The sequence below is a fragment of the Passer montanus genome, unplaced genomic scaffold (genome assembly GCF_014805655.1).
Source record: "Passer montanus isolate IOZ18808 unplaced genomic scaffold, ASM1480565v1 scaffold44, whole genome shotgun sequence".
In the NCBI taxonomy this organism is placed as follows: domain Eukaryota; kingdom Metazoa; phylum Chordata; class Aves; order Passeriformes; family Passeridae; genus Passer; species Passer montanus.
In genome coordinates, this window is record NW_024369262.1 from 3,411,517 (window position 1) to 3,433,297 (window position 21,781).

Sequence of the window (21,781 nt, forward strand, 5' to 3'; positions counted from 1 at the left end):
GCTGGCATTGTAAACTGGACAAGATATTCTGCTGTTACTTAGAACTGAGATTTTTATCTTTGCTCTTCCCAGAAGAGAGAGGCACAAGAGACATCTGCAGATGATTTATGAATATTAAATTTATTACAGTAACAGTTTACAGTACAAGGCACATACTGATGACTTACAATCAGCTTGCAACACTTGTAACTAAACAGCTGCATAAATTAATACAGGTGCATCATGTACAAGTTGGAGGGAATACTTAGTTCTGTACAGCTAAAACTCCAGTTTAATTCTCTTTAAAAGGCAAAGATGGTCCTAATTTACCAGTTTCATGACTTCCTTTTCACTGTTCAGAACAGAGGGTAGGATATACTCGTGGTAGATGAGTGGAAGGTGAGCTGAAGAGAAGGAATTTTTTTGCCTCAAAAACACTTTGTAACTGCAGTGCAGTTCATTTGGTATCAATATAAATAATTTTTGTACAAAACCAGTGTTTAAGGTGTGGCTGCTTGCTGAGCTACCTGATAAATATTGGTTGCTTTACATGTTTTCAGATGGGTGTGTTAAAAAAAAATAATTGTATAAATAAATCAATTTCTCAATATTTCAACCACTCAGCTAAATAGAAATACTAAAAAAATGAACTTACCATAATAAGATATTTGAACCAGTACACCCTGTAACAAAAAAGTAATGAGAACTAAACTGCCTTTCAAGTTCAGCATTTATAGAATGAAAACATGGATGTATTATATCTTCGTATTATTCAGGAAGAGAAAAGCCTTTTTAATCTACATTGCTTTTTGTATCATTAAATTATTCCAGGAGTTTTCATCCTCTCTCACTGTCTCAGGACTCGGAGCACATTAGTCTCACATTTCAGCTGTTGCAGGGCTTGTGTTTCTGTCAGGGCTTCCTGGCTGACTTAATTCACTAGAAAATGTGACATTTCTTGGGAAATCTCTCTGCAACTCCCAGAGAGCCAGTGCCTATCCTGTGTCAGTGTCTTAAGAATTGCAAGTTTTTTTTGTTAGCTGAACTGCTGTCTGAAGAGGAAAGAAATGGGGTAGGGTTTTCTCCTTTATTTCCCACACTTTGCTGTTGGATGTGTACAAATACCTCATTCATCTTACACTGACATTTCATGTGTATTTTTTCAGTTAACGAAGTCAGAAAATTTAACTTTTGGAAGGAGGTTTCAAATACACTTGAGGCCTAAGCTACAAAACTTTCACATGAATAGCTGTCCAGTAAGACAGATTTATTGTGTTTTTCTGGTGGCCATTAAAGAACATATTCCCTTTTCAAAAATAGCTCAGGAGTCTAGTTCTGAAAGAACACTCCTTGTCCCTCTTCAGTTATTTCCTCATTGGAAGTTGGGATTGAGACTTAGATGAACTCAAAAGTCATTATCCAGAGTGGAAGAGGAAGTGGCAGAGGCCTTTCTCCAGGTACACAAAGGGGGAAAGCTTTGGCAGAGGGGATGGAAATGTGTTCAGAAGGCAAACACAGCATCCCTGCTTTCCTCTCACCTGGCAAGTGCTTCATACCCAGGTCATTCCAGCATGTTCCTTAATGCCCCCTGCTCTGCCTGCACAGGGAGCCTTGGCAACATTAGCAAAGGGATACAAAAGAGCCTTTTATCCTCTATTTTATTTTACTGTTGTCATAATCTGTGTGCCAGAGTAAAAATACAATGCAAGTTTGTACAGGAATGATGCCTTCCTGGGTTTGTCTGCACTCCCTCTGCAGCAGAACTCGTGTCCTCCAGGGCCAGGGCAGCTGCATTTGGGGAGCACCTGTGTGCATGTCATGTAAAGAGCTTTGTATGGACATGGGTGTTAATTTGTGTGTCAGTACCTTGAAATTTAATATAAAGTGTTCTGATGAGAATCAATCCTGCTGAACTTTACTCAGCTTCTTGCTAAGAAAAAAAAAAAATTCCTCTCTTTTTTCTTCTTCAGCTTGAAAACTTAATGCAGTCACATCAGAGTATGAGCTACTAAACCTTCAAAGTGGGTTTGGATAGTTGTAAATGTACTTTTGTCAGCCAGCCAAAAGGATTATTCTAAATTTTACTTCTGTACTAGGAAAGAGGAGGAAAACCCCACAGGCTCCAGCAAATTTTAGGTGTGAAATTAACTGTAAAAAAAAAGGGAAGTGAAGCAGAGAAAGAGATCTTTAAGATTGCACTTTTTGGCATGAGAACTCAAAAAGATTCATTGTTGGTTCGTAGTTTCTGTAGCTCTGCCAGGACAATGACTGGTTATGGAAACAGTACAGTAAGTGCTGGCAACTTAAGTGCTTGTCAAATAACTCACGATAAGTTTTTGTGGCTTGATTGTGTCTAAAGGAAAGTGAATTCTCAAACATCACAGAAAATAATCTTTGTAATTTTTTTTTTATGCAAGAAACAGTAGAAATTGTTACCACCTACAAACCAGAGGAAATGAACACGAGGCCGGTGCTGTGTGTGCTGATGTGTGCAGAGTTGTGCTGCTCAGCATTTTTCCTCTCCCTCTGCCTCCTCCACCACAAGCCTAGGGAACTTCCTATTTTTGTTTTCCTCATTTATAAACCCCTGCTTTACTCGAGTAATGTATGGCTATCAGAAATATTTGTGCATTTTCCCACGTAGTTGAAGCAAGTAGAGAACCTTAGAAGCGAATACGACATTGCCCAGTACGAACAATCACACGGAGGGAGGAGATACAGGAGCACTGCCACACACTGGGGGTCTACACCTAATCCTGCCGTGCCTTGCTCGTCCTGGAGGGCTGCTGCAGGCACTCGGTGCCACTCCCGGAGCAGGGATGTTCCCTGGAGTTCCACAGTGAGTGCTCAGTCCAGCCTGCTTGGAAGTGCACAGTCGATGTCATTGAATTGCTTGGATAAATGTGCTGGAGGCATCACCTTTCCCAATGGTGCCAGTGGTGCAGCCTCCGTGGAAAACTGTTTGTTGTCTCAGCTGGAAAGGAGGTTCTTTGCGGGGAGAGGAGGGGAAAAGTGACATTTTGTGCTCCTCTTCCCTCCCCAGAACCAGGTCAGCTTATACTGCGTTCATGCGGATGTCTCCAAAGGGAATTTCTGTCGCTGTTTCTGGAGTAATGCTTTTCAGAATACGCTGTTGGAAAGACATCAGAAATTTATTTTAGGGGCAATGCATAACATGTCAGCCGTTTAGAAAGAGATTAATAATATAGCATGACTTTGAGTTACACCTCTTGAGCTACTTAAGAGTGTTTCAGGCCTCTGTTAGCACTATGAAGATGGAAAGTGCTGTAGAAGTACACAGCAGTATTTTAAATATTATTTGTAGCATAATTGGAATCAAAGCTTGGCAGATGTCATATTAATGCTTTAGGACTTTGCAGTTTACTGGGATACCCTGAGCCAACTAAGTATATTCTTTATGAACTGGTATTTATTTAAACTTAGAAGAAATCTCAGTGTTGTCATTTCAGATTTATGGCAGAGAACTCTTACTTAATATGTGAGAGAAAAGCAAGCTTTTCTTTACAGATACATGCCATGAAACCAGCCTTTCACTGCCTCATATGCTTGACTGGGGGATTTTGAGTGTCTGAAGTGAATTTTAGGAAGACTCATCCAGTTCATCAAATCAAAAAATTACTTGATATAACATTTCATAAGAAATTGTCAGCAGCCTCGGTAAGAACCGGGGAGATTTGTGAGAATTTGGGAACAGAGCAGCCAGTCATGATATTTTTAGGAATCACCTCCTTCCTAACAGTCAAACAGAAGCAAGAGAGCATCAGGGATACCTCCTTAAGTGTCCCTGGGGTGATGACCAGGCGATAGATCATGTAGATGGGAATGAAGATGATGGAGGAGGTTCCTATGCAGTAACCCACAACTGTGGTCCAGTAGGGATAGTCATAATCAAAAAGCCTCAGCTCAGGAGGGCTGGACAGAAAGCTGCAAGTGACAAACTGAAAGAGAAAAAGGGCAAAGTGTGAATATGTGGATTTTCATGGCACACATTTTGGGGAACTCTGTGTTCCAACATAGCACTGAAATAAATAGAAAATGAGTAGGACTCAAGATAAAAAATATGTTGACACTGAAAAGAAATCTTAAATTACATGTGTGTAGATTTAAAACAAATCAACAAATCATGAAACAAAGACCAAGAGGATCCTTCCCAAAGCAGATGCTCTCCACTCTCCACTGCTGTATGTCAGAATAGGAAAAGGAAAAAAAGTCAGCTCAGTTACTGCTGTTGGATCATTTTCCTGAGCATATCATTCATGACTGAAAAATTCCTTAGGAAACAACAAATACTTTTAATTGAATATTACAGGAATAATATTTGTGACTGTCCCAGGAAGGATCTCTGACTGGTTTTTTTTCCAGAGTATCATCAGAAGCTCAGGATTTACCAGAAAAACTTCTGTACAGAAATTACATCCTGCATCCTGAGCTTTCCTTATTTTAGGTGGGTTTCCACAGGGAATACAAATAGCTCTGCCTGGTAACCACATCCCCAGAGCTCTGTGCCTCTCTGTTTTGCTGGTTTAGGAGTACAAAGAGGACAGAAGTGTAAAAATTGCTGTGGTGTGACATTTGAATTTATAGATTTCTCTTTCTAGGGGTAATAAAATCAAAGTCTGTTAATTATGCCTTGATCATTACAATTGTTTTGAATTCACTCTGTAGGTCTTAAATCCACATTCTGTGCTTCATAAACTCCATCTTGACCTCTCTGCTCCCACTAAAGCCAGTCAGAATAAAAGATAGCATGGGCTAATTTTGAATCAGGAAATGAACACTTTATGTTCAAATGTTATTAATAACACTGCCAAGCCAAACACTGGGACAGTATTTCCAATTCTGAATTATAGATTTATAATGGTTGTAATTAACTGCTGGAAATTTTAAGTGGAATATTCTAAAGTTGTCCATCAGCAGTTGCTGAGACAGTGTATTTACTTATCTTGGTGTTCCTCCTCTGACAGTATGTTTCATCAGCTTTTATTGCTACATTTTGCTGAGGTAAACATAAGGCAACAAAACAAAGTAAATTTGTTTAGCAGAGGGCAGGGGGGGAGTTATTCAGAATCCAGACTTATTCAGCTAATTCAACTACAAAAATCCTTAAAACTGTGATTTGGTAACAAGACCTTGCAGCATTGTATTGGGTTTTTTACTAATTGAGCCTTTTTTGTTTAACAAAAATTGTTACTAAGAACTGGAATTAAGCTTTTAGAAGGAGCTGCATTGTTCAGTGGTGATTTTCTTGGTGCTGGAAAGAAAAAGCTCTAAAGAAAACTCACCAGAAGGAAAAGGGGACTAATTGCAACCCAACAAACTCGCCAGTACCAGCCTGGGGCAGAGCCCAGCATTTCTTTCACATCGTTGCAAAACTGGGTGATGCCTGTGGAGATAAGTGGAGGAGAGGGATGACAGCAGGTCTAAGATTTTCAAAAGGAGACGCTCAACACTTTTTTATGCCCAGCAAGTAAATTCAGAATCTATCCCAGAAGACCATTTTGTTCCTATAACTCTTAATTTTACTAAACCCTTAATTACTCTGAATTACACCTCCTGTTACTTTTAGCTGTCTGTGTACTTCTGTCAGAGAGCAATTAACACTAATTCTCACTGCTTTAGTTATCAGTGAGTCTGTAAAAAGCTTTTGTAAACTTTTTTCTGGAGACGTGGGTGATCTTGTCTGCAGAAACCGAGGCAATGCAGGAGTTTGGGGTGGGATGTTTGGAGGTACCATAGAACCAGGACACAGCCACTGCCTCCAGGAACACGACGGTCAGGACAGCTGGGCCCGTGGCATATTCCTCAAACAGCTTCACCACATATGCTCCTCCCTGGAAAAGAGATCAAGCTGTCAGTGTGCCCAGGGTGCTGCCCTGCTGCTGGTTGGTGCTGCCTTTGGCTGGAGCAGGGCGTGCACAAGTGGGGATTCACCCAGGTCTGTCACTTCACCCTATTTCTGCCAGGGAAGCCCTGGGGAGCTGCTCACCCCTCACCTGGGGGCTGCCATGCAGAGAAGCTAAAAACTGCTGGCTGGGTTTTAGTGAACAGAGGGGATGGCTTTTTGCATGCCCTCTTCTTTCTCCACCAAGGATCATAGCTGCTGAACAGCAAATAAATAAAGTGTTACTTTGCTTTCTTTCCATTTGGGATCTAGAACCACAAAGGAGGAGAGCTCTTGCAGAGGAACTCAGCATCCTCGTACAGCAAATACTTCACATAAGAAGGAAGTTACACATACATGAGCAAGTGGAGTGAAACATGACAGGAAAGCCAAGTATTTCTTTCTATTTCCCTTGTGATTCTTACACTCATTATTCAAAAATTGCTTGTTGTGGGAATGAAATCCACAAGCCCCACAAGAACAATTTGATGTGACTAATGATGATTTCTGCCTTGAAACAGTGAGGAAGATCCAGGAAATCCATTACTAGATTTTTTTTAAAATTCAAAATACATTTTACACATTGTGAAGATTATAATAACTGTTCATGTTATTTTTAAACACGGAGCTTTTGGGAATAAGAAATAAACCACATAAAATGTGGCTGGTTGTCTGCTGACTGATGAGCAGCACCATTTATGATGTGTAGCACATCATGAGTTGCAGTAGGATTATTTTGCAACATATTTCCTAGTGAAATATCACATTTATTCCAAGTAATAGATTTCTAATGCACAGAGAAAACAGCCTGGAGGTTCAATCTGATTTCTTGAAACTCTCTTCAAAAAATTACCCTCTCCAAGGTGTCATAGGCAGGAAAGTGCCAGAGAGGGAGGCTGAGGGTGGGTGAGATACTCACAAATGTCAGGGTTGCCAGCGACCCCAAAAAGCAAACGATGGTCAGACCAAGGACAAACAATTCCCTGCGTTTGCCCCAGACGTGTGGGAATTCATCCAGGACTCCAGTGATCACCCCCTCCAGTCCTGCAAACTGAAAAGCATGGAAAAATCACTGGAAAATAGAGGGCAGTGTTGCCTGCTTAAAAGTAAGTTTGAGTGCTTAAAGGAGCATTGAAACATTGGTGCTTTGTTCTGCTGTAGAGCTGGTGTGGGGTTTTTAGACAAGTTTTTCTCCTAACTTTTTAAAACTGTTCAGGGTGGGGATTTAGTGTTCAGGTATCTGTGGGAATGCATTTTCATCCAAAAGCAGTCCTGTGCTGCAGGCAGCAGGATGTGGGGAAATGAGAGGTGGTTCAGTAGGACCAAGACTGTGAAATCAGCTGAGTTCAGCCCTGCTGCAAGGAGCTGATTCTCCACCTGTAAAACCACACTCACATGATAATTTTTTAGTGTATCTCCAGTTCTCACCTTTTAAATCCAAATTGTGGGAAAAAATTCCAGATTTTCATAATTGCTTTGTAAGTTTACAAGCAAGAAGGGAGCCTGGAAGGCTGCAATCAACTAGGAGTGTATAAATCAATTTGCTTGTATTTCAGTGTCTTGTTAACTGTCACAGCCTGACAGTGACAAATAATTGATTATATTCAAACCTATTCAGATGAAAATTGGAGCAACAGTTGCTGTCTTACAGAAGGCAGCTGGCACTGCCAGTCCTGCTGCAAACCCCTCAGTGCCAGGGCAGTGTTTGTAGTTCTGTTTCTGTGTCCCTGCTGCCTACTCACCGTGCTGTCCAAGCCCAGCGTGAGCAGCATCAGGAAGAAGATGATGGCAAAGAAGGTGGAAGCTGGCATGTTTGCAATGGCCTCTGCATAGGTGATGAAGAGCAGGCTGGGTCCTGGAGCAGAGTTGGGATCGCTGTTAGGACAGGCTGTGCACGGCGTCTCCCAGGGGAAAACTTCTCCCCCCAGGCTGCTTTGCCATGTGCAGTTACCACCACGTCTGTGAAACTGCAGTCTGGATTTTAGATGTGGTATTTATAGGCTGATTTTTTTAGCTGTACTGTGTAACAGTGCCCAATAAAGTCAGCATCCTGAATAATATACTAAATATTTCTCATCACTCGTGCTGCTCTCTAGATCTAGAAGAACATATACAAATACATTCTATCTTAGAAGCAGTTTGAGATGTGTATGGAACAGAACCTACCGGTGTCTTTGGCAACCTCTGAGACATCTTCATTCCTCATCTCAGCCATGTAGCCCAGCACGGTGAAGATGACAAACCCAGACACAAAGCTGGTCAAGCAGTTCACGGTGCTGGTGACCAGAGCATCTCTGCAACAGAAGACCTAACTCTCATCAGGGACCTAACTCATCTGCACCTGCTAGAGAGGTTTACAACTCTTGGTTTACAATCTGGACAGACTCCTAGAAAAACTAAGGGAATATAAGGAAAAAACGAGCAGCAGATTTGAAAGAAAGAGGGAAAAACCCAACCCATTACTGCTTTTTCTTCTCAAATCCATACAGGTGCTGTGACATCAGTCTGCCACTGGATTGAATGCTGGCTGTATCCTGCTGTTTTAAAATACTAGGAATTACTACATGATTATTAAAGAATTGAGAATTTTATTTTAGAAGTTAGAAATAGATTTTTTTTCACGTAACAAGGAAAAAAACATAAATTGCCTTTCTGCTCAAGACTATAAAGTTATTTTTTAACTGACTACTGAGATTAAATAACTATAATATGATGGTTTGGCAGGGGTTTAGTCCATTTTGTTGTAGAAGGTTTCTACATTTTAGACCTCTTGCTGTAAAATTAGCAAAAATTATCTTACTTCAAGGTAGGTAACAGGGGAGAAATGCTTGAGATTGCAGGTTCTCTGTTACACTTATTTCTGATTTCTATGTACACAGGTCTGACAATTTAGTGCCTTTCACCAACGCCCTGTTTCTTTTTCATAAATACCCACAGTTATATTTTTAAACTCGATTTTGCTTATAGAATAAGGTAGAACTCACTGGTAGCAGTTGTTGTGGAATTTGTTGTAGCTGGAATAAGCCAACAGGACCCCAAAACCTGGTCCCAGTGAGAAAAAAATCTGAGCTGCTGCATCCACCCAAACCTGAAAAATATTGAAGGCCGAGAAAAAAAAATGCCATGACACAGATTGAATGAGTTTGGTATATTCAGAATATCACTTAGGTCTGCAAAAGGGTATTTCACTGGTCTGCCTGTGTCCTAGTCCTGGTCTAACAGACACTCTGTTGAGAGAGCTGTTGGAATATGAATGTTTGTTGTAGAACTGTTGTGGCTGTTGCACTTCTGCCATCATCTTAGATTAATTCAGTGAATTACCTGTAATCAGTTTAACACAAGTTTTGCAGTGTATAGAGAACTTTATAGCCATGATTTTGAAGTCTTCCAAATCTTCCTCCAGACTCTGTGTGCTGTGGAATAGCCCTGTGCTTGGCAATGTGTCCTCCAGGCTATGTCGACTTTTCCTGGATTTATGGAAATCCATTGACTGTGTGGATGCAGTTCTGGTTCTTGGGGCTCAGTTCAGCTTTGTTGTAGCTGTGACAGATGCAAGTGTGATGATCTTGTTATGAAAAGCTTGTTGTACTTGAAAAGTGGCCACAGCCCTAATGAGTAATGTTCTAAAGTACAATATCAGCTCTCTTTCTGAAGGTGAAAGTCCTCATTCATTTATTCTCTTTTGATTGAAACATGGAGTTCATTACAACTCATTTCTAATATTCTCTCCCATGGTGTGAGGCCATCCTGTATCACCCAGACAGAGCTCTGTCATCACCCAGCACACAGATTGCAATCTGCTCTCCTCACTCCAGATACATCCAATACAATATCAATGCCCTTTATTGCTTTTTCAGAAGATGGGGCTCCTTATTGGAGATGCTGCTTTATCAGAGACTGGTGTCTTTTCATTTCCTCTTCATTCAAAACTCTCTATATCAGCTGGGCAGCAGCAGACTCGCAAACATTGGAAATTTTTAATCTTCATGTTTGTAGTATTTATTGCTTTGGGGTTTTTCCATCACCCTCCTCAGCAGACACTTTCACAGGCAGTGGAGTGAGCACAGCCTTGAGCCTGATGGATTGCTTGTCATCCCCAGAGTTCAAGGCTGGATCAGACACTGGAGAGCCTGGGGTTTGTTGGTTAGCTCAGTTTGTCCTCACTCCTGCTTTCCTCTCAAATTTTGGTTGTGTATGCAGGCCTGACTGATTTATTCCTCCTCCACAGGCACTTACATGAGTTACTGGGCCAGGGTTTAGTTGGTGTCTGTGGGCTCATCTGCCAAAGCTTGTTACAGGCTGGAGACAGGAGTTTCTGCTCCAGTAACCTGCACTATTTAAACAGGGGCAGCTGTGGACTCTGTAGGGCTGTACTCATCCCCTTAAGCCAAAAATCTGCAGCTCCACCACTTGTTAGGGTTTAATAAATTCAGTTTGCTCAGCGTGACTCTCACAGGGGAAGGATTTTGTTGCAGTGTAGGAGCACTCACAGCTTCTCACTAAGTGTCAGCCTGGTCACCATTTTCCCAGTGAAAAAGGATTTGGTCACTTGCTTTCTTCTAATCAGATCACTCATTCTGTTCAACCACTGTGTGGGAGCTCTGCCTGTAGTTCAAGCTAAATTGAGGGTGGACTCTAAAATTATTTATAATTATGGAAATAGCATGGACTCAGGCTTTTAAGTCCATGTTAAGACATTTGTTCAGTCATGCTCTACGCATCTATGGTGGTACACACACAGACAGGCTGAAAGCAAATCTCCCTTTTATAAAGTTCTTTACCTCAGTGGCCAGGAGTTTCTGCCAGTCAGGTTTCAGGTAGTAGAGGACACCTCTCCAAGCCCCAGGCAAAGTTGCACCTCTCACGAGCAGGATGAAGAGGATGATGTAAGGGAACGTGGCAGTCACCCAAACCACCTGTGAGGGAACATGGTGAGAGCGTTTGCCATGGGGAGAAAGTTAGCAGGGATAATAATTAATTAATCATGTTATATGTCTCAGCATTTATAGCATCTTCACATGAGTTTCTCTGCAGGTCTGTGAACAGGCAGTTTGCACATCTGAGCCCTTTCCCTGGCAGGGTTGGTCCTGCCCAGAGAACAGTGTCACTTCTTTTTGTTCTTTATTGCTTGGACAAGAGCAGCAGCCACCGTACAGCGAGTGCTCCCCAAATACATCAGCCCACAATCCCTGTCATGGAAACAACCTGAGCTGATCCCCTGACAGTTCATTGGCTCAGGCAGAGCTGCCTCAAGACAAGTTGATGTGTCTTGCTCTTGCATTCACCTTGCCAGATGTTTTGACCCCTTTCCAGATGCTGAAGTACACAATGGTGAAGATTAGCAGCAAGCAGAGGGTCAGCTGCCAGCTAATGCCCCCCAGGTCATCCAGCCCATTGGACCTGTGCACCTGCAGAACCTGGCGGCTGCAAGAGGGAAGAAAAACACAGCAGAGATACTTTTTAAACAAATGCTTACATTAAACGTGCATTTAACAGTCCCATACTGTGGTCTGAGCATTACAAGGAATCTTGAGATCTTGATAAGCAGCCTTCAAAGTCATGACATTTGGGATTCGTTTTATTTTACTTAAAAGTTTGATATTAACAGCACACCAGTGATGATAAGTGACAGCAGACAGCAACTGGGAAACTCCTAAAACACAAACCAACTCCCATGCACCCAAAGATTACACCCCCCTACAAAAATCCAGTGATTTGAAGGGGATGCCATCAGCAATCAGCCCTGCTGCTCTCTGAGGAAAACCTTGCTGGTGTTCCAGCAGTCTGGCTGCCACCACCATCCTCACTTACATGCACTTACGTATAAAATTCTTCTGCAGGAGAGATGGAGTGCAGGGACCAGCTGACGTTGTCCTTGCTGAAGTAGTTGGTGCAGTTTCCTGTGTTCCAGGGGTTTGTGCAGCTGGTCCAGGGCAGCTCCGCCGTGAAGGAGGAGATGAGGTAGTAAAAAGCCCAAGCCATGATGGTGTTGTAGTAGGAGGCTACGTAAAGATCTATGATACAGATGGCAAAGCCAATTCCTGGAGAGGCAGGAAATCATTGCATTCAGTCAGTGTAAGTTTTAGGCAAAAAAAAAAGAAAAAAAGAATTGGTTATCACATCAACAACCGTTTGTCTAAGGCAGCTCTGCAGGAGGAACACACACCCTCCCAGCTCTTTACAGCACTGGCATTTCTTGTGACTTCAGAAACACTCTGATTACAGCAAAGCATCCTTAATCAAGACAGAACATTTTTTAAAATAGATATTTTCTATGTGTTCCTAAATTTCTGCAATTTAGAAATAGGCATCTTGCAGTCTCAGTAAATAAAAAGACAGGATCAGAGCTACAGCACTGGGAACAAGAGTAAATGAGGATATAGAACAGTTCCTTTTATTCTTTATCATTTTAGGCTTGGTCAGCCTCTCTCTAATCAATTTGAGTTGCATACTGTACGTGTATACAAGAGTACACACACATGTGCAGGTGCACCTGGAGTTTTAGGAAAGCTTTCTTTGTAAAGCCAAAATCTTGTCTAGAACAACTCTTACTTGACTTTATGAGATTTTCTTTTTGCCCCTGAAATGCCACCTTTATAGGAATATTTTCCAGTTATTCAGAAAGTTCCATTTCCCTTTGTTACCTTTGAATATAGGACATATTTTTCTCCAAATGGAAATACAGCCATTCCTGTGGTACTGTCCTAGTGCTAATTCCATATAGAAGAGAGGAATCCCTCCAAAGAGGGCCATGATTGTGTAAGGAATGAGGAACGCTCCTGCAAGAGAGAAAGCAGATGATTGTAACTCTTCACAGACTTATCTTCCAACAGTACCAGCACTCCATAAACAGGAGTTCCTTTTATCCCACAGGGAAAATGCAGATCCCCTCCCTAGCCAGCACACCTCTGAATTACTGTGTTATTCCTCATGAGAGTAACTACCCAACAGTGTGAACAAAAAGCAACACCCAGGCCAAACTTCTCACATTTCTGCAACACAGGATTCACCAAGACTCCACTGACTCTCACAGCAGTGAGATGGGCTACAGATAAAATTATTAATTTCTCCAATAAAATGCCTTTGTTACATCAGAGAGACGAAAATCCTTTCTGAGATCTCCTTGATTAGATTTTGGATTTGTATTTTGTCTCTTATGTCAGTGAGTCAGAAACCCAGCCTTCCTCATGAGTTGGTTTAGACATGTTGGTTTATCAGATTTTAAAATGCTCCTTGGGAAAGGGATTGAGGTGTTGGAGTGTGGGTCTGCACCTACCTTGTTCTCACCTTCTAGTTGTGCTGTGCTAAACAGCTTTTCTGTGATTATCCTATCTCAATATTTAGGATTTTCAGTGAATAATTTCTCCTTGATCATTTGTTATACATGATATTTTAAAAACCACTAAACCATCCATTTATAAACCGAGAAATTCAGCACTAAGGAGCAATGAACACGAGTGGGCACTGACCTCCTCCATTCTGATAGCAGATATAAGGAAATCTCCACACATTTCCCAGATCCACTGCATATCCAATGACAGAGAGGAGAAAGTCAATTTTTTTACTCCAGGTCTCCCTGTCCTCCAGCTCCATCAGCTGCTGCTGAGCCTCGGCCCCGCAGGTGGTGGACGTGGTGGTGGTGGTGGTGGTGGTGGCTGCTGGGGCCGTGCCCTGGGCATCCTCCACCTCTGCATGGCAGGGAGCTGAGCTCTGGACCCCTGAAAAGCCATTGGAGATCTGAGCTGCCTCCCCTTTGTCCCCCTGGCTCGGGTGGACTTTGCTGCCATCCTCCACCAGCCGTAGGGCAGGTTTAGGGTTCCTGACCAGAAGTCCGTTCTCTTTGCAGTCTTCTCCTTTGCTACAGTCTGAGGCATCTTTCTTGGAAGTCAGGGGCTCTGTCTCATTGCTTGTGGGCTTTTTTTCCATTTTTGCTGAGATTTGTGCTGGTCACTGGCAGGCAGGCAGCAGCACAGGGTCCCTTCGGGGTTTGTCTTCCCACACCTTTGTTCCCAGCACTTTTAGAATTCCTCTTCCATACTTAAATCCATCAGATTGAAGGAACAAGCACCATCTGAGAAATTAAAAAGAGTTGAAAATCCATTACAAGCTTTACTGGTGCTGGAAATTTTCAAGTTACAGCCATTCTGTGATTAAAATACAGAGGTAATTAACCATCACAGCATGCAAAGTGAATCACAGAGCAGATAATCTGGGATTTTGTCCAGAGAAAGGCAGGAAGAAATCATCTCTTTGACAGCAGAACCTGGTGTACCTGGATCACACCCTCTCAGGAGGATTTGCTGGACTTTGTGCATTGCTGACACCTCACAGCCAGTCACAGTCCTGCTGTCTGCTGGTATCACCTTCTCTGAACACTGCTGGGCTCCCAGTTGGCAAACTGAGGGCAGAGCTTAGTGGGACTTTTATTTTCATTTTCCCAAGTTCATCCTGCAACTCATCCACTCATCTTGTGGCAATTTCTAGATTCACCCAGTATGAAGGGAAAAGAGTTAATTAAACAAATATGAGATAACCATGATATAAAAATTACATTTCATGACCACCTTTCTTCAAAAATCCCACAGTGTCTGCTCTGTTTAGCAGCAGATGTGGAAGGCTTAAAATGAAACTTTAGAAAATATTTTAATATCAGTGGTTTTGCATCAATTAACTTTTGAGGCTCAGTCAACACCAATAACAAGAAGAAGAGGTCAGAAACTTCAATTTGATTCTTCTCATTAAGAACTAACATGTGAGTCTAAAGGACAAGCTTGTCCCTGGTTTTATAAGACTCCCTGGGCAAATAAAAGCATCTTTCATTCAGTTGGGATCTGCTGACACTGTGGTCCCAGCCCTGGGAAGGGTGGTGGGCACTGCTCCTCTGCTCCTGCCCACTGCCAGCAAAAAACCCCAGGCACTGGGAGGATCCCTGGCTTCTCTGCCCTCTTCTGATGTGCTAAAAACAGAATCCAAGGGAAATAAACCACCCTGAAATAAAGTATAACACAATCAGCTTTTCCTGCAGAACAAAGATAACAGAGGAGTTGTGATGCTGTGAGCAGGTCAAGTTTTTTTTTCTGCTGATTTGTTCAGGTAAACACCCAGCTGCCTTTACCCAAGGAAACCTTGGAACAGGAGCTGATCCCCTGGGCTGTAAATTCCCCAGGGCAGTACCCCTGCTTTATTGCTAGCAAAGAGTCACACAATCCACGCCATGCCAAGATTAAATGATTGCAATTACATCTAATTTTTCCCTTTCAAAACATTTTGTCATGGTAATGACAAAACATGGTAATGGTCAAAACAAATGTCATTGTCACATCCTAGCAGAACAAAAAGAGCATTATTTCACTTATAACTGCAGGAAAAAACTAAAACAGAGAAGGGATACGATTTGCTTATTTCTAGAATTTGCTGATTATCAGAGCTATTAAAACTCAAGTTTTTCCCAGCTTTCCACCTTCTGCAAAGACAGTTTGTTAAACCTTTTATAAACATTTCTCGGTGCAAGCAGAAAGAGAAGGAAAGTCATTGAGCTGCAGAGCAAACAGGAGGATGGTTTAGAGATAAAATTCACTTGAAAATATTGCTTATAACTTTCAGAAATCTTTAGTTCTTCAGGTTTATATTCTGTCTCTACCCAAACAGTCTCTTTTTTGTCATACAGCAAGCAGTGCATCATTAATTTGAATTCTTACAAGAGCAAGTACTTTGCTGCTGTTAATTAACCATCCACAAAGACTGAAACATCTTCAGATTGAGAGAAAAACACCAGGGCAAAGAACAGGAGGTTCTCTTTTACCTGCAGGACTATAAAACCTGAATGCCTTTGGAGTCCAAAACCTTCCAAACGTCCCAAAAGAGGCTCTGGAGATGGAAACAGCCCTGGTGGCCACACAAATCCAGGGGAAGGCCACAGCCAATCCTCCCCTTGTACAGAGCATGGTAAATAGCAGGTGGGAATATGGAAAAGTAACCTGAGCCCTTCTGGACTTTACTCCTCTCACCCATAAATGGGAGCACTGTAAAGGATGTTGATTTAACTGCATTATCTCATGGGGCTGATTTTGCCATACCTGAGGCTTAAACTCTGTGTTTGTAAAACTCTTTATTTCTGCACATTTTTAATGCTTTATTTACTAAGGGGATGTCAAGGAGTGTATTGTTGATATCCAGGATTTTGATTTTGCCTTACCTGAGGCTTAAACTGTCAGTGTGTTTGTAAAACTCTTTATTTCTGCATATTTTTAATGCTTTATTTACTAAGGGGATGTCAAGGAGTGTATTGTTGATATCCAGGATTTGTGACAATCAGGATTGTTGTCCATCCAGACCTAAACTCCTTCTCCTGTTCTTCTGCACACCACAGAAAAAAAAATCACATTATTTGAAATACTTTGGTTGAATTTTCAGTAGTTCGAGCCTCAAATATGCGAAATTACACGTGAATTTTCAGGGGCTCCAGCTGAAATCAGAACTATTTCTTTCTGAAAAAGGAATGACAGCTTGTCAGCTGTCCTGGGGAATCTCTGGAGTGATGAAGTCCACGGCTCCACAGTGGAGTTCACAGGGGCATAGTTGGCACATGCAAGCAGAACAGTTTCAGATTATTTCATTACACCATAAAAAACTGTGGGAGAATGTGCATTTTTCTTTGCTTTCCTACAAATTAAGAAAAAAAAAATTGAAGGCACTGCGAGCACTACAAAGGGTGTAAAGAGCTGCAGAGAGAGCTCTTGGGGTGGGAAATGTGCTCGGACACCAGGGAAGATATCCAGGGGAAAATGAGCCCCAAAGTGAAGGATTTTGCCCACCTCAGCCTCCTCTCCTCTCTGCACAGATCCCCAGTTCAGGTGAATGATGACAGCAGTGATCTCAGCAATATCAGTTTATTACTGTTTTCAATCTGAGCTGTCCCAAAGGTTGCTGTTACATAACTGCGCCGTGGCTCCTTATCAGCCCCAATTAGCAGCAGGAGAAAAAGGAGATAAAAAGGGGAAGAAGACAGAGCTGTGTGCTTTCCTTCCCTTTTGATCTGTGCTTGGCAGACGTGACTTTGTTCCTCCGGGAGGCCCTGGTGCCGAGCTGGGGTTGTTCTGCAGGGCAGCTCCCTCCAGGAGCACGTGGAAGGTGCCAGCCCTGGGAATGCCACCCTCCCTTGGCAAAGAGTGACTAAAGAGGAGTGACCCTGGAGTCCTCCACAGCTCTCCCAGCTTTGCTGAAAACATCTGGGTGGGTAACTGAAGGCTTGTGTTTGCACACGTGGTGCTGCAGCCGCCAACGCAGTTCACATCAAACATTAATTAAATTATATTTATTTACCTCCCGCACGGAGATGAACTCGAACAAACACTGCAGGAATAAAACCCCTGCATATTCCCTGATGCACAAAGCCGGCTCTTGTGCCTGTACCAGAGCAGCCCTCGAGGAGCATCCCTGGCCTGGAGCCCGGCTCCTGCTGCTCAAGCGTTAGAGCATCTCCTGTTTATTCTGGGGGCTCGCAGTGACCTCTCCTGGCAGTGCGGGAATCCCTCGCCTTTCAGAGTAAACAACTCTTCCCAGCACCACAACAACGGGATTTTCCTGCTCTCGGCACTCTTTAGGGGAGGAATTGGCGTTTCGTGTGTCTGGGGGAGCAAAGCGGTGGGGCTGAGGGGCAGCAAAGGGCAGATGTGCAGGGGAGGCAAACCCGGAGTCCCCGGGAGCTGCCGGCTTGGAGCTGGGGCTGCAGAGCCTCCCCCACCCCCTGTGCCCCCCATTTCAACCCCCACAGCTGCAAAATGTATGGGTTTGTATGAATATCACCTTCACACACATGTGAATATTTCATATTTCGTGTCCTGGTTCCGTGGATGTGGGGAAGCAGCACTCGCTGGGCTGCAGGGAAACTCATTCCCACCTTCCCTCCCCTGCTCCTCCATCCTCCTGCCTGAAGAGCTTTGAAACTCGAGAAGAGCCAGCCCAGGGTGTTGGCAAACAGAATCAAAGCCGGGATGGTTCCTGTTCGCTTGACCTAAATCTCACATTTATCCCAGAGAACTGGAGATGGTTGAAGTTGCAGCTCCTGACTCACCTTGCAGCTCACCCAGGCAGTTGTGCAGAAATGGAAAGAGTCCAGGGACGTTACTTTTATCTCAAATATCAAGCAAGAAGTTTGTATGAGCAGATAGAATCGCTCACCCCAGGCAGGAGAGGGCTGTGCTGCTTGCCTGGACCTGTTCTCACCTCTCAGCCACAAATGAGCCAGACAGGTTTCATGATTTTCCTCTGAGTTTGCAGAGGTCAGCAGCAACCCTTAATTCAAAGTATCATGGAATATATTTCCCCATACTGTGAGGGCTTGTTAAAAAATTTAAAATTTCAGCCAATTAAATTGCATTGCTCTCAATTATGGTGAATTTTGCCTGCTGTGTGTCATACACAAGTCATATTTAGGTTCATAATGCTAAAAAGAATTGGTGCCTTTTGATGTTGAACGTGTTCACTTTTACTGATTTCTTTAAAAAATGAGTACCCAGAATGTCCTCTCCTGTTAGCTCATTAGCAAGTGTGACAGTCTGTATTTCAGATTTCAAAACCTGATAATCAAAACTACTTGGGAGCCACAGAATTGGGGCATTGGGTGTAAAGCAGATCTAAGCTGATATCTAGACCATCCCTCCACAACTGAAAATTGATTTGTTCAGGGGATTTTTTTTTAGAAATTCTTTTCTAGGTGAAGAGAATCAAAATAAAGAGTGATCAAAACCCACTGAAATTAATGGTCCAGTGAATTGTAACAGGTTTGATCCCACTGCCAATGATTTTAAATGCTACAAAAGTTGTGCTTTGGCCCAGCACTGTGATCTGGGAGTATTTTAAGAGGAATTTTGAGCGTGCAGGTGACAAAACGGATGAAATATCCTTTGTATGGGTATTTGAGTGTTCCAAGGGCTCCCTCACGTTCCTGCTAAAGCAGAGTGAGCTCAGCAAGTCCTGCTGGTGGGACAATGGCCCTGGAAGCCCTCACAGGCTGCTTCCCCAGGAGTGCCACCAGGAGAGGTTAACTCCTGTCCTCCCAGAGAGGGGGAGGTGGGAAAAGGCTCCTCTGAAAGCAGCACTTCTGGGGAAACAGAAACTGCACTGGGAGTTCTACATCACAGCCTTGTCCCTGTCTCAGCCTGAAATTAAAAAGTCATCAGGAAAGAGAGATTTCTACCTTTAAAATTCTGTACAGAAGGCAGGCTGTAGTGGGAATGCTGCCAGGCTGGTGTCAGTCATTTAAAGAGCAGGGAGGAGGGGAAATGCATTTTTTTGGCTTGAGGGTGTCTGTGTGTACTGCAAGGAAACAGATAAGCTTGGGGGGGATGATATTGCTTCTGTATTCTTCCTCCAATTATTTATACACCCTTGAGGAAGGGTCCTCACACACCACTAAATAAATGGAGCACCATCCCTTGGTAACAGATGATGTTTCTCTGAAGGGGATTTGTTAATGGCTATCTCCAAATTACAGCCCTGAATTCAGGCTCCAAGTTCCACTCAAGTTCTGTATGAAACATTTATCCCACAGGCAGGCTCATTGTGTTCTGTCAGACACAGAGCTGCAAACACACAGCCTGGGAAAAGAGTTCAACATGAGCATCAGGAAGGAGAACAAGACACAGAATTAATATTTCTTTAGGCTCTTACTAATGAAAACTCAGCAATTTATATTTCCATGGAGGGAAGCAGGAAAGAACTTAAACACACTGCACGTTTCCATGTGTGGGAATAACTTGGTGTTGTTATTAAATTCTAGTTTTGAGGTAGTTTTTATGAAATTCATCACATCCTGTCCAATTAGAAAATGGTCACAACAGTCACTTGCTATATGTGAGAAGTTTTCAAAGTATTCTCCAAGAAAATTACGGTTAATTTACCATCAAAATCACCAGAAAATGCAGCCCAAGTGTTTGAGCCCTTCCCTGGTAAATGTCTGACAACCCACATTAAAAAAATGCCACAACATTTTCAAGAATCCAAATCCATTAAATGCCTGATCCCTTTCCCCCCAGGCGCTCTTAACATATCAAAACATGTTTTCCTTGCCTATTTATATATTCAGTTGCATTACATTCCTTAATTAAACTCCATATTTCTTACTGAACTAACCCAGCAAGCCAGTTGGTTTCAGTAAACGTGATTGACTATAAATATATAGGACATGCTCTTCAGATTTATTACTTGCAATAAATCTGTCCCATTGAGTTCAATAATTTACTGTGCTGGAACCATTTACCTTTTAAAATATAACTTAATACAGTTAATAAAGCTCACTTCACCCTTTCAAAATAAATAACAGCTTAAATTGCCTATTTTCTCTTATTTTTCCTTCAAATTCTGCTGCTTTCCTTCATTTTTCCTTATAGTTTAATGCCTTTTTGAAAGCTTTAAATAACTTTACATCTGTAATGCAGTTATGTGGACTGCCAAAACTCTTAAGTTTAGATTGTCAGAACATGTTCTGCTGCAGGCATTTGACTCCCAACATTCATAACTGCTGGACAAGTGCCTGAAAATGACAGAGCAGAGCATGGAGCAGCAGCAAAGAAATAAAAGGCACTAAAAGTTTCAAAAACTCAAGGAAAACTAAAACTAAAATCAACGCATCTTTTTTTGCCCCCGAAGCTTTGTTAGATGAAAAATGTTTTAGAAATTGTCAAGAAAAATGTTTTAGAAATTGCCAAAGACCTTAAAGCAGCTTTTAAAGCAAACAAACCCTAGAGTAGAGAGTTCAGCCTGCTGCTCATATTTCAGATTTTATAACTGAAATGCAACGAGGAGGGAAAGTTAATGAAACTCTGCTGCTGCAGGGGGGCAGCTCTGAGGAGTCTCTGTGCCTGCCTGAATTTCATCAAGTGCTTCAGGCAGGGCTGAGTAAAGACAAAATGATGAAGTACCTGTGTGCGGGGTCGGTCCGGAGCGCTGCCCTTGCTCGAGTCCCCTTCAGCCACATTTACCTCAGCCTGTGGCCAGCTCAGCATCCTGGGGAGCTTTTTGTACCCCAGTCCCCCTCACATGGTCTGATTTGCAGATAATCTGCTGCCAAAGAGCTCTTTAAGAATTTTTTGCGTCACTTTAGTCAAATCAACTTCATGTTTCACCAGGGCTGCAGCTCGGTTTTCCTCCTAGAGGTGGGTGGCTACATTTGCCTGCTCTGATCTGTTCAGCAGGATCCAATGGAGGCACAGGCAGAAGGAAGGGGAGCTTTCCTGGGAAGGGACAGCTTTGCTGCATGTTGTTATAAATATAAATTACAGGATGGGGGTGAGGATGGACACAAGGAAGTTTTGAGGGAGGCAGTGAATTAGAAATTTCTGTAGATTACAGGAGGATAGGAAGGACTGGGATATTATCACAATAAAAGAGCTTGAAAAGAATAATTTCTTTTCAATTAACCTAAATAGTTGCATTATTTTAATAAAGAAATAAGGTTTAGTTTGGTTTTAAATCTTGAAGCACAAGTTCTTTACAAGCATTTTGCTGCCTCAATAAGCTCAACAAGTAATTTCCTTTCTTCCTACCACTACTCCAAATACCTCACTCCACTTCTAACACGTTTTCATCTCCAGTGCTTTTCGTCCAGAATTTCTTCATTCCTGCACATGACTTGTTTATGAAAGGTCATAAATCACAGGTCAATGCCATAGTTTAGGGGGCAAATTTAGGAAAAAAAAAAAAGGTGGAAAAGCAGAATAGGGGCAAGTAAGAGTAGCTGATTGTTGGGGCAGCAGCAGCTTTGCTGTAAGCAGTTGCCAGTTTTCAGAGACTTCTTCCAAACAATTGTAAAGAAAATAAACTGGAAACTGAGAGCTGTAATTTGCATTTCCTCTGCTGTCCCTGGGTGAGGCTCCTGCACCATCTCAAGGAGAGCTCGGG

General features: G+C 42.5%; 1 protein-coding gene across 2 annotated transcripts; it reads right to left on the reverse strand.

The window, feature by feature from the left end:
• Positions 1 to 101: 101 nt before the first annotated feature.
• SLC6A4 (solute carrier family 6 member 4) lies at positions 102 to 21,057 on the reverse strand. 2 transcript variants are annotated; one of them, XM_039720711.1, is made up of 15 exons: positions 20,803 to 21,057; positions 14,154 to 14,361; positions 13,351 to 13,952; positions 12,526 to 12,660; positions 11,703 to 11,922; positions 11,167 to 11,305; positions 10,663 to 10,797; positions 8,866 to 8,969; positions 8,048 to 8,175; positions 7,624 to 7,736; positions 6,801 to 6,932; positions 5,732 to 5,831; positions 5,283 to 5,383; positions 3,771 to 3,938; positions 102 to 3,109 (listed from the first exon to the last, which is right to left on the reverse strand). In XM_039720711.1, the coding sequence occupies exons 3-15, from the start codon at positions 13,805 to 13,807 to the stop codon at positions 3,035 to 3,037; spliced, it is 2,007 nt and encodes a 668-aa protein (XP_039576645.1). In that variant the 5' UTR covers positions 13,808 to 13,952; positions 14,154 to 14,361; positions 20,803 to 21,057; the 3' UTR covers positions 102 to 3,034. The 2 variants fall into 2 exon arrangements, with proteins under 2 accessions (XP_039576645.1, XP_039576643.1); XM_039720709.1 differs by lacking the exon at positions 14,154 to 14,361.
• Positions 21,058 to 21,781: the final 724 nt, after the last annotated feature.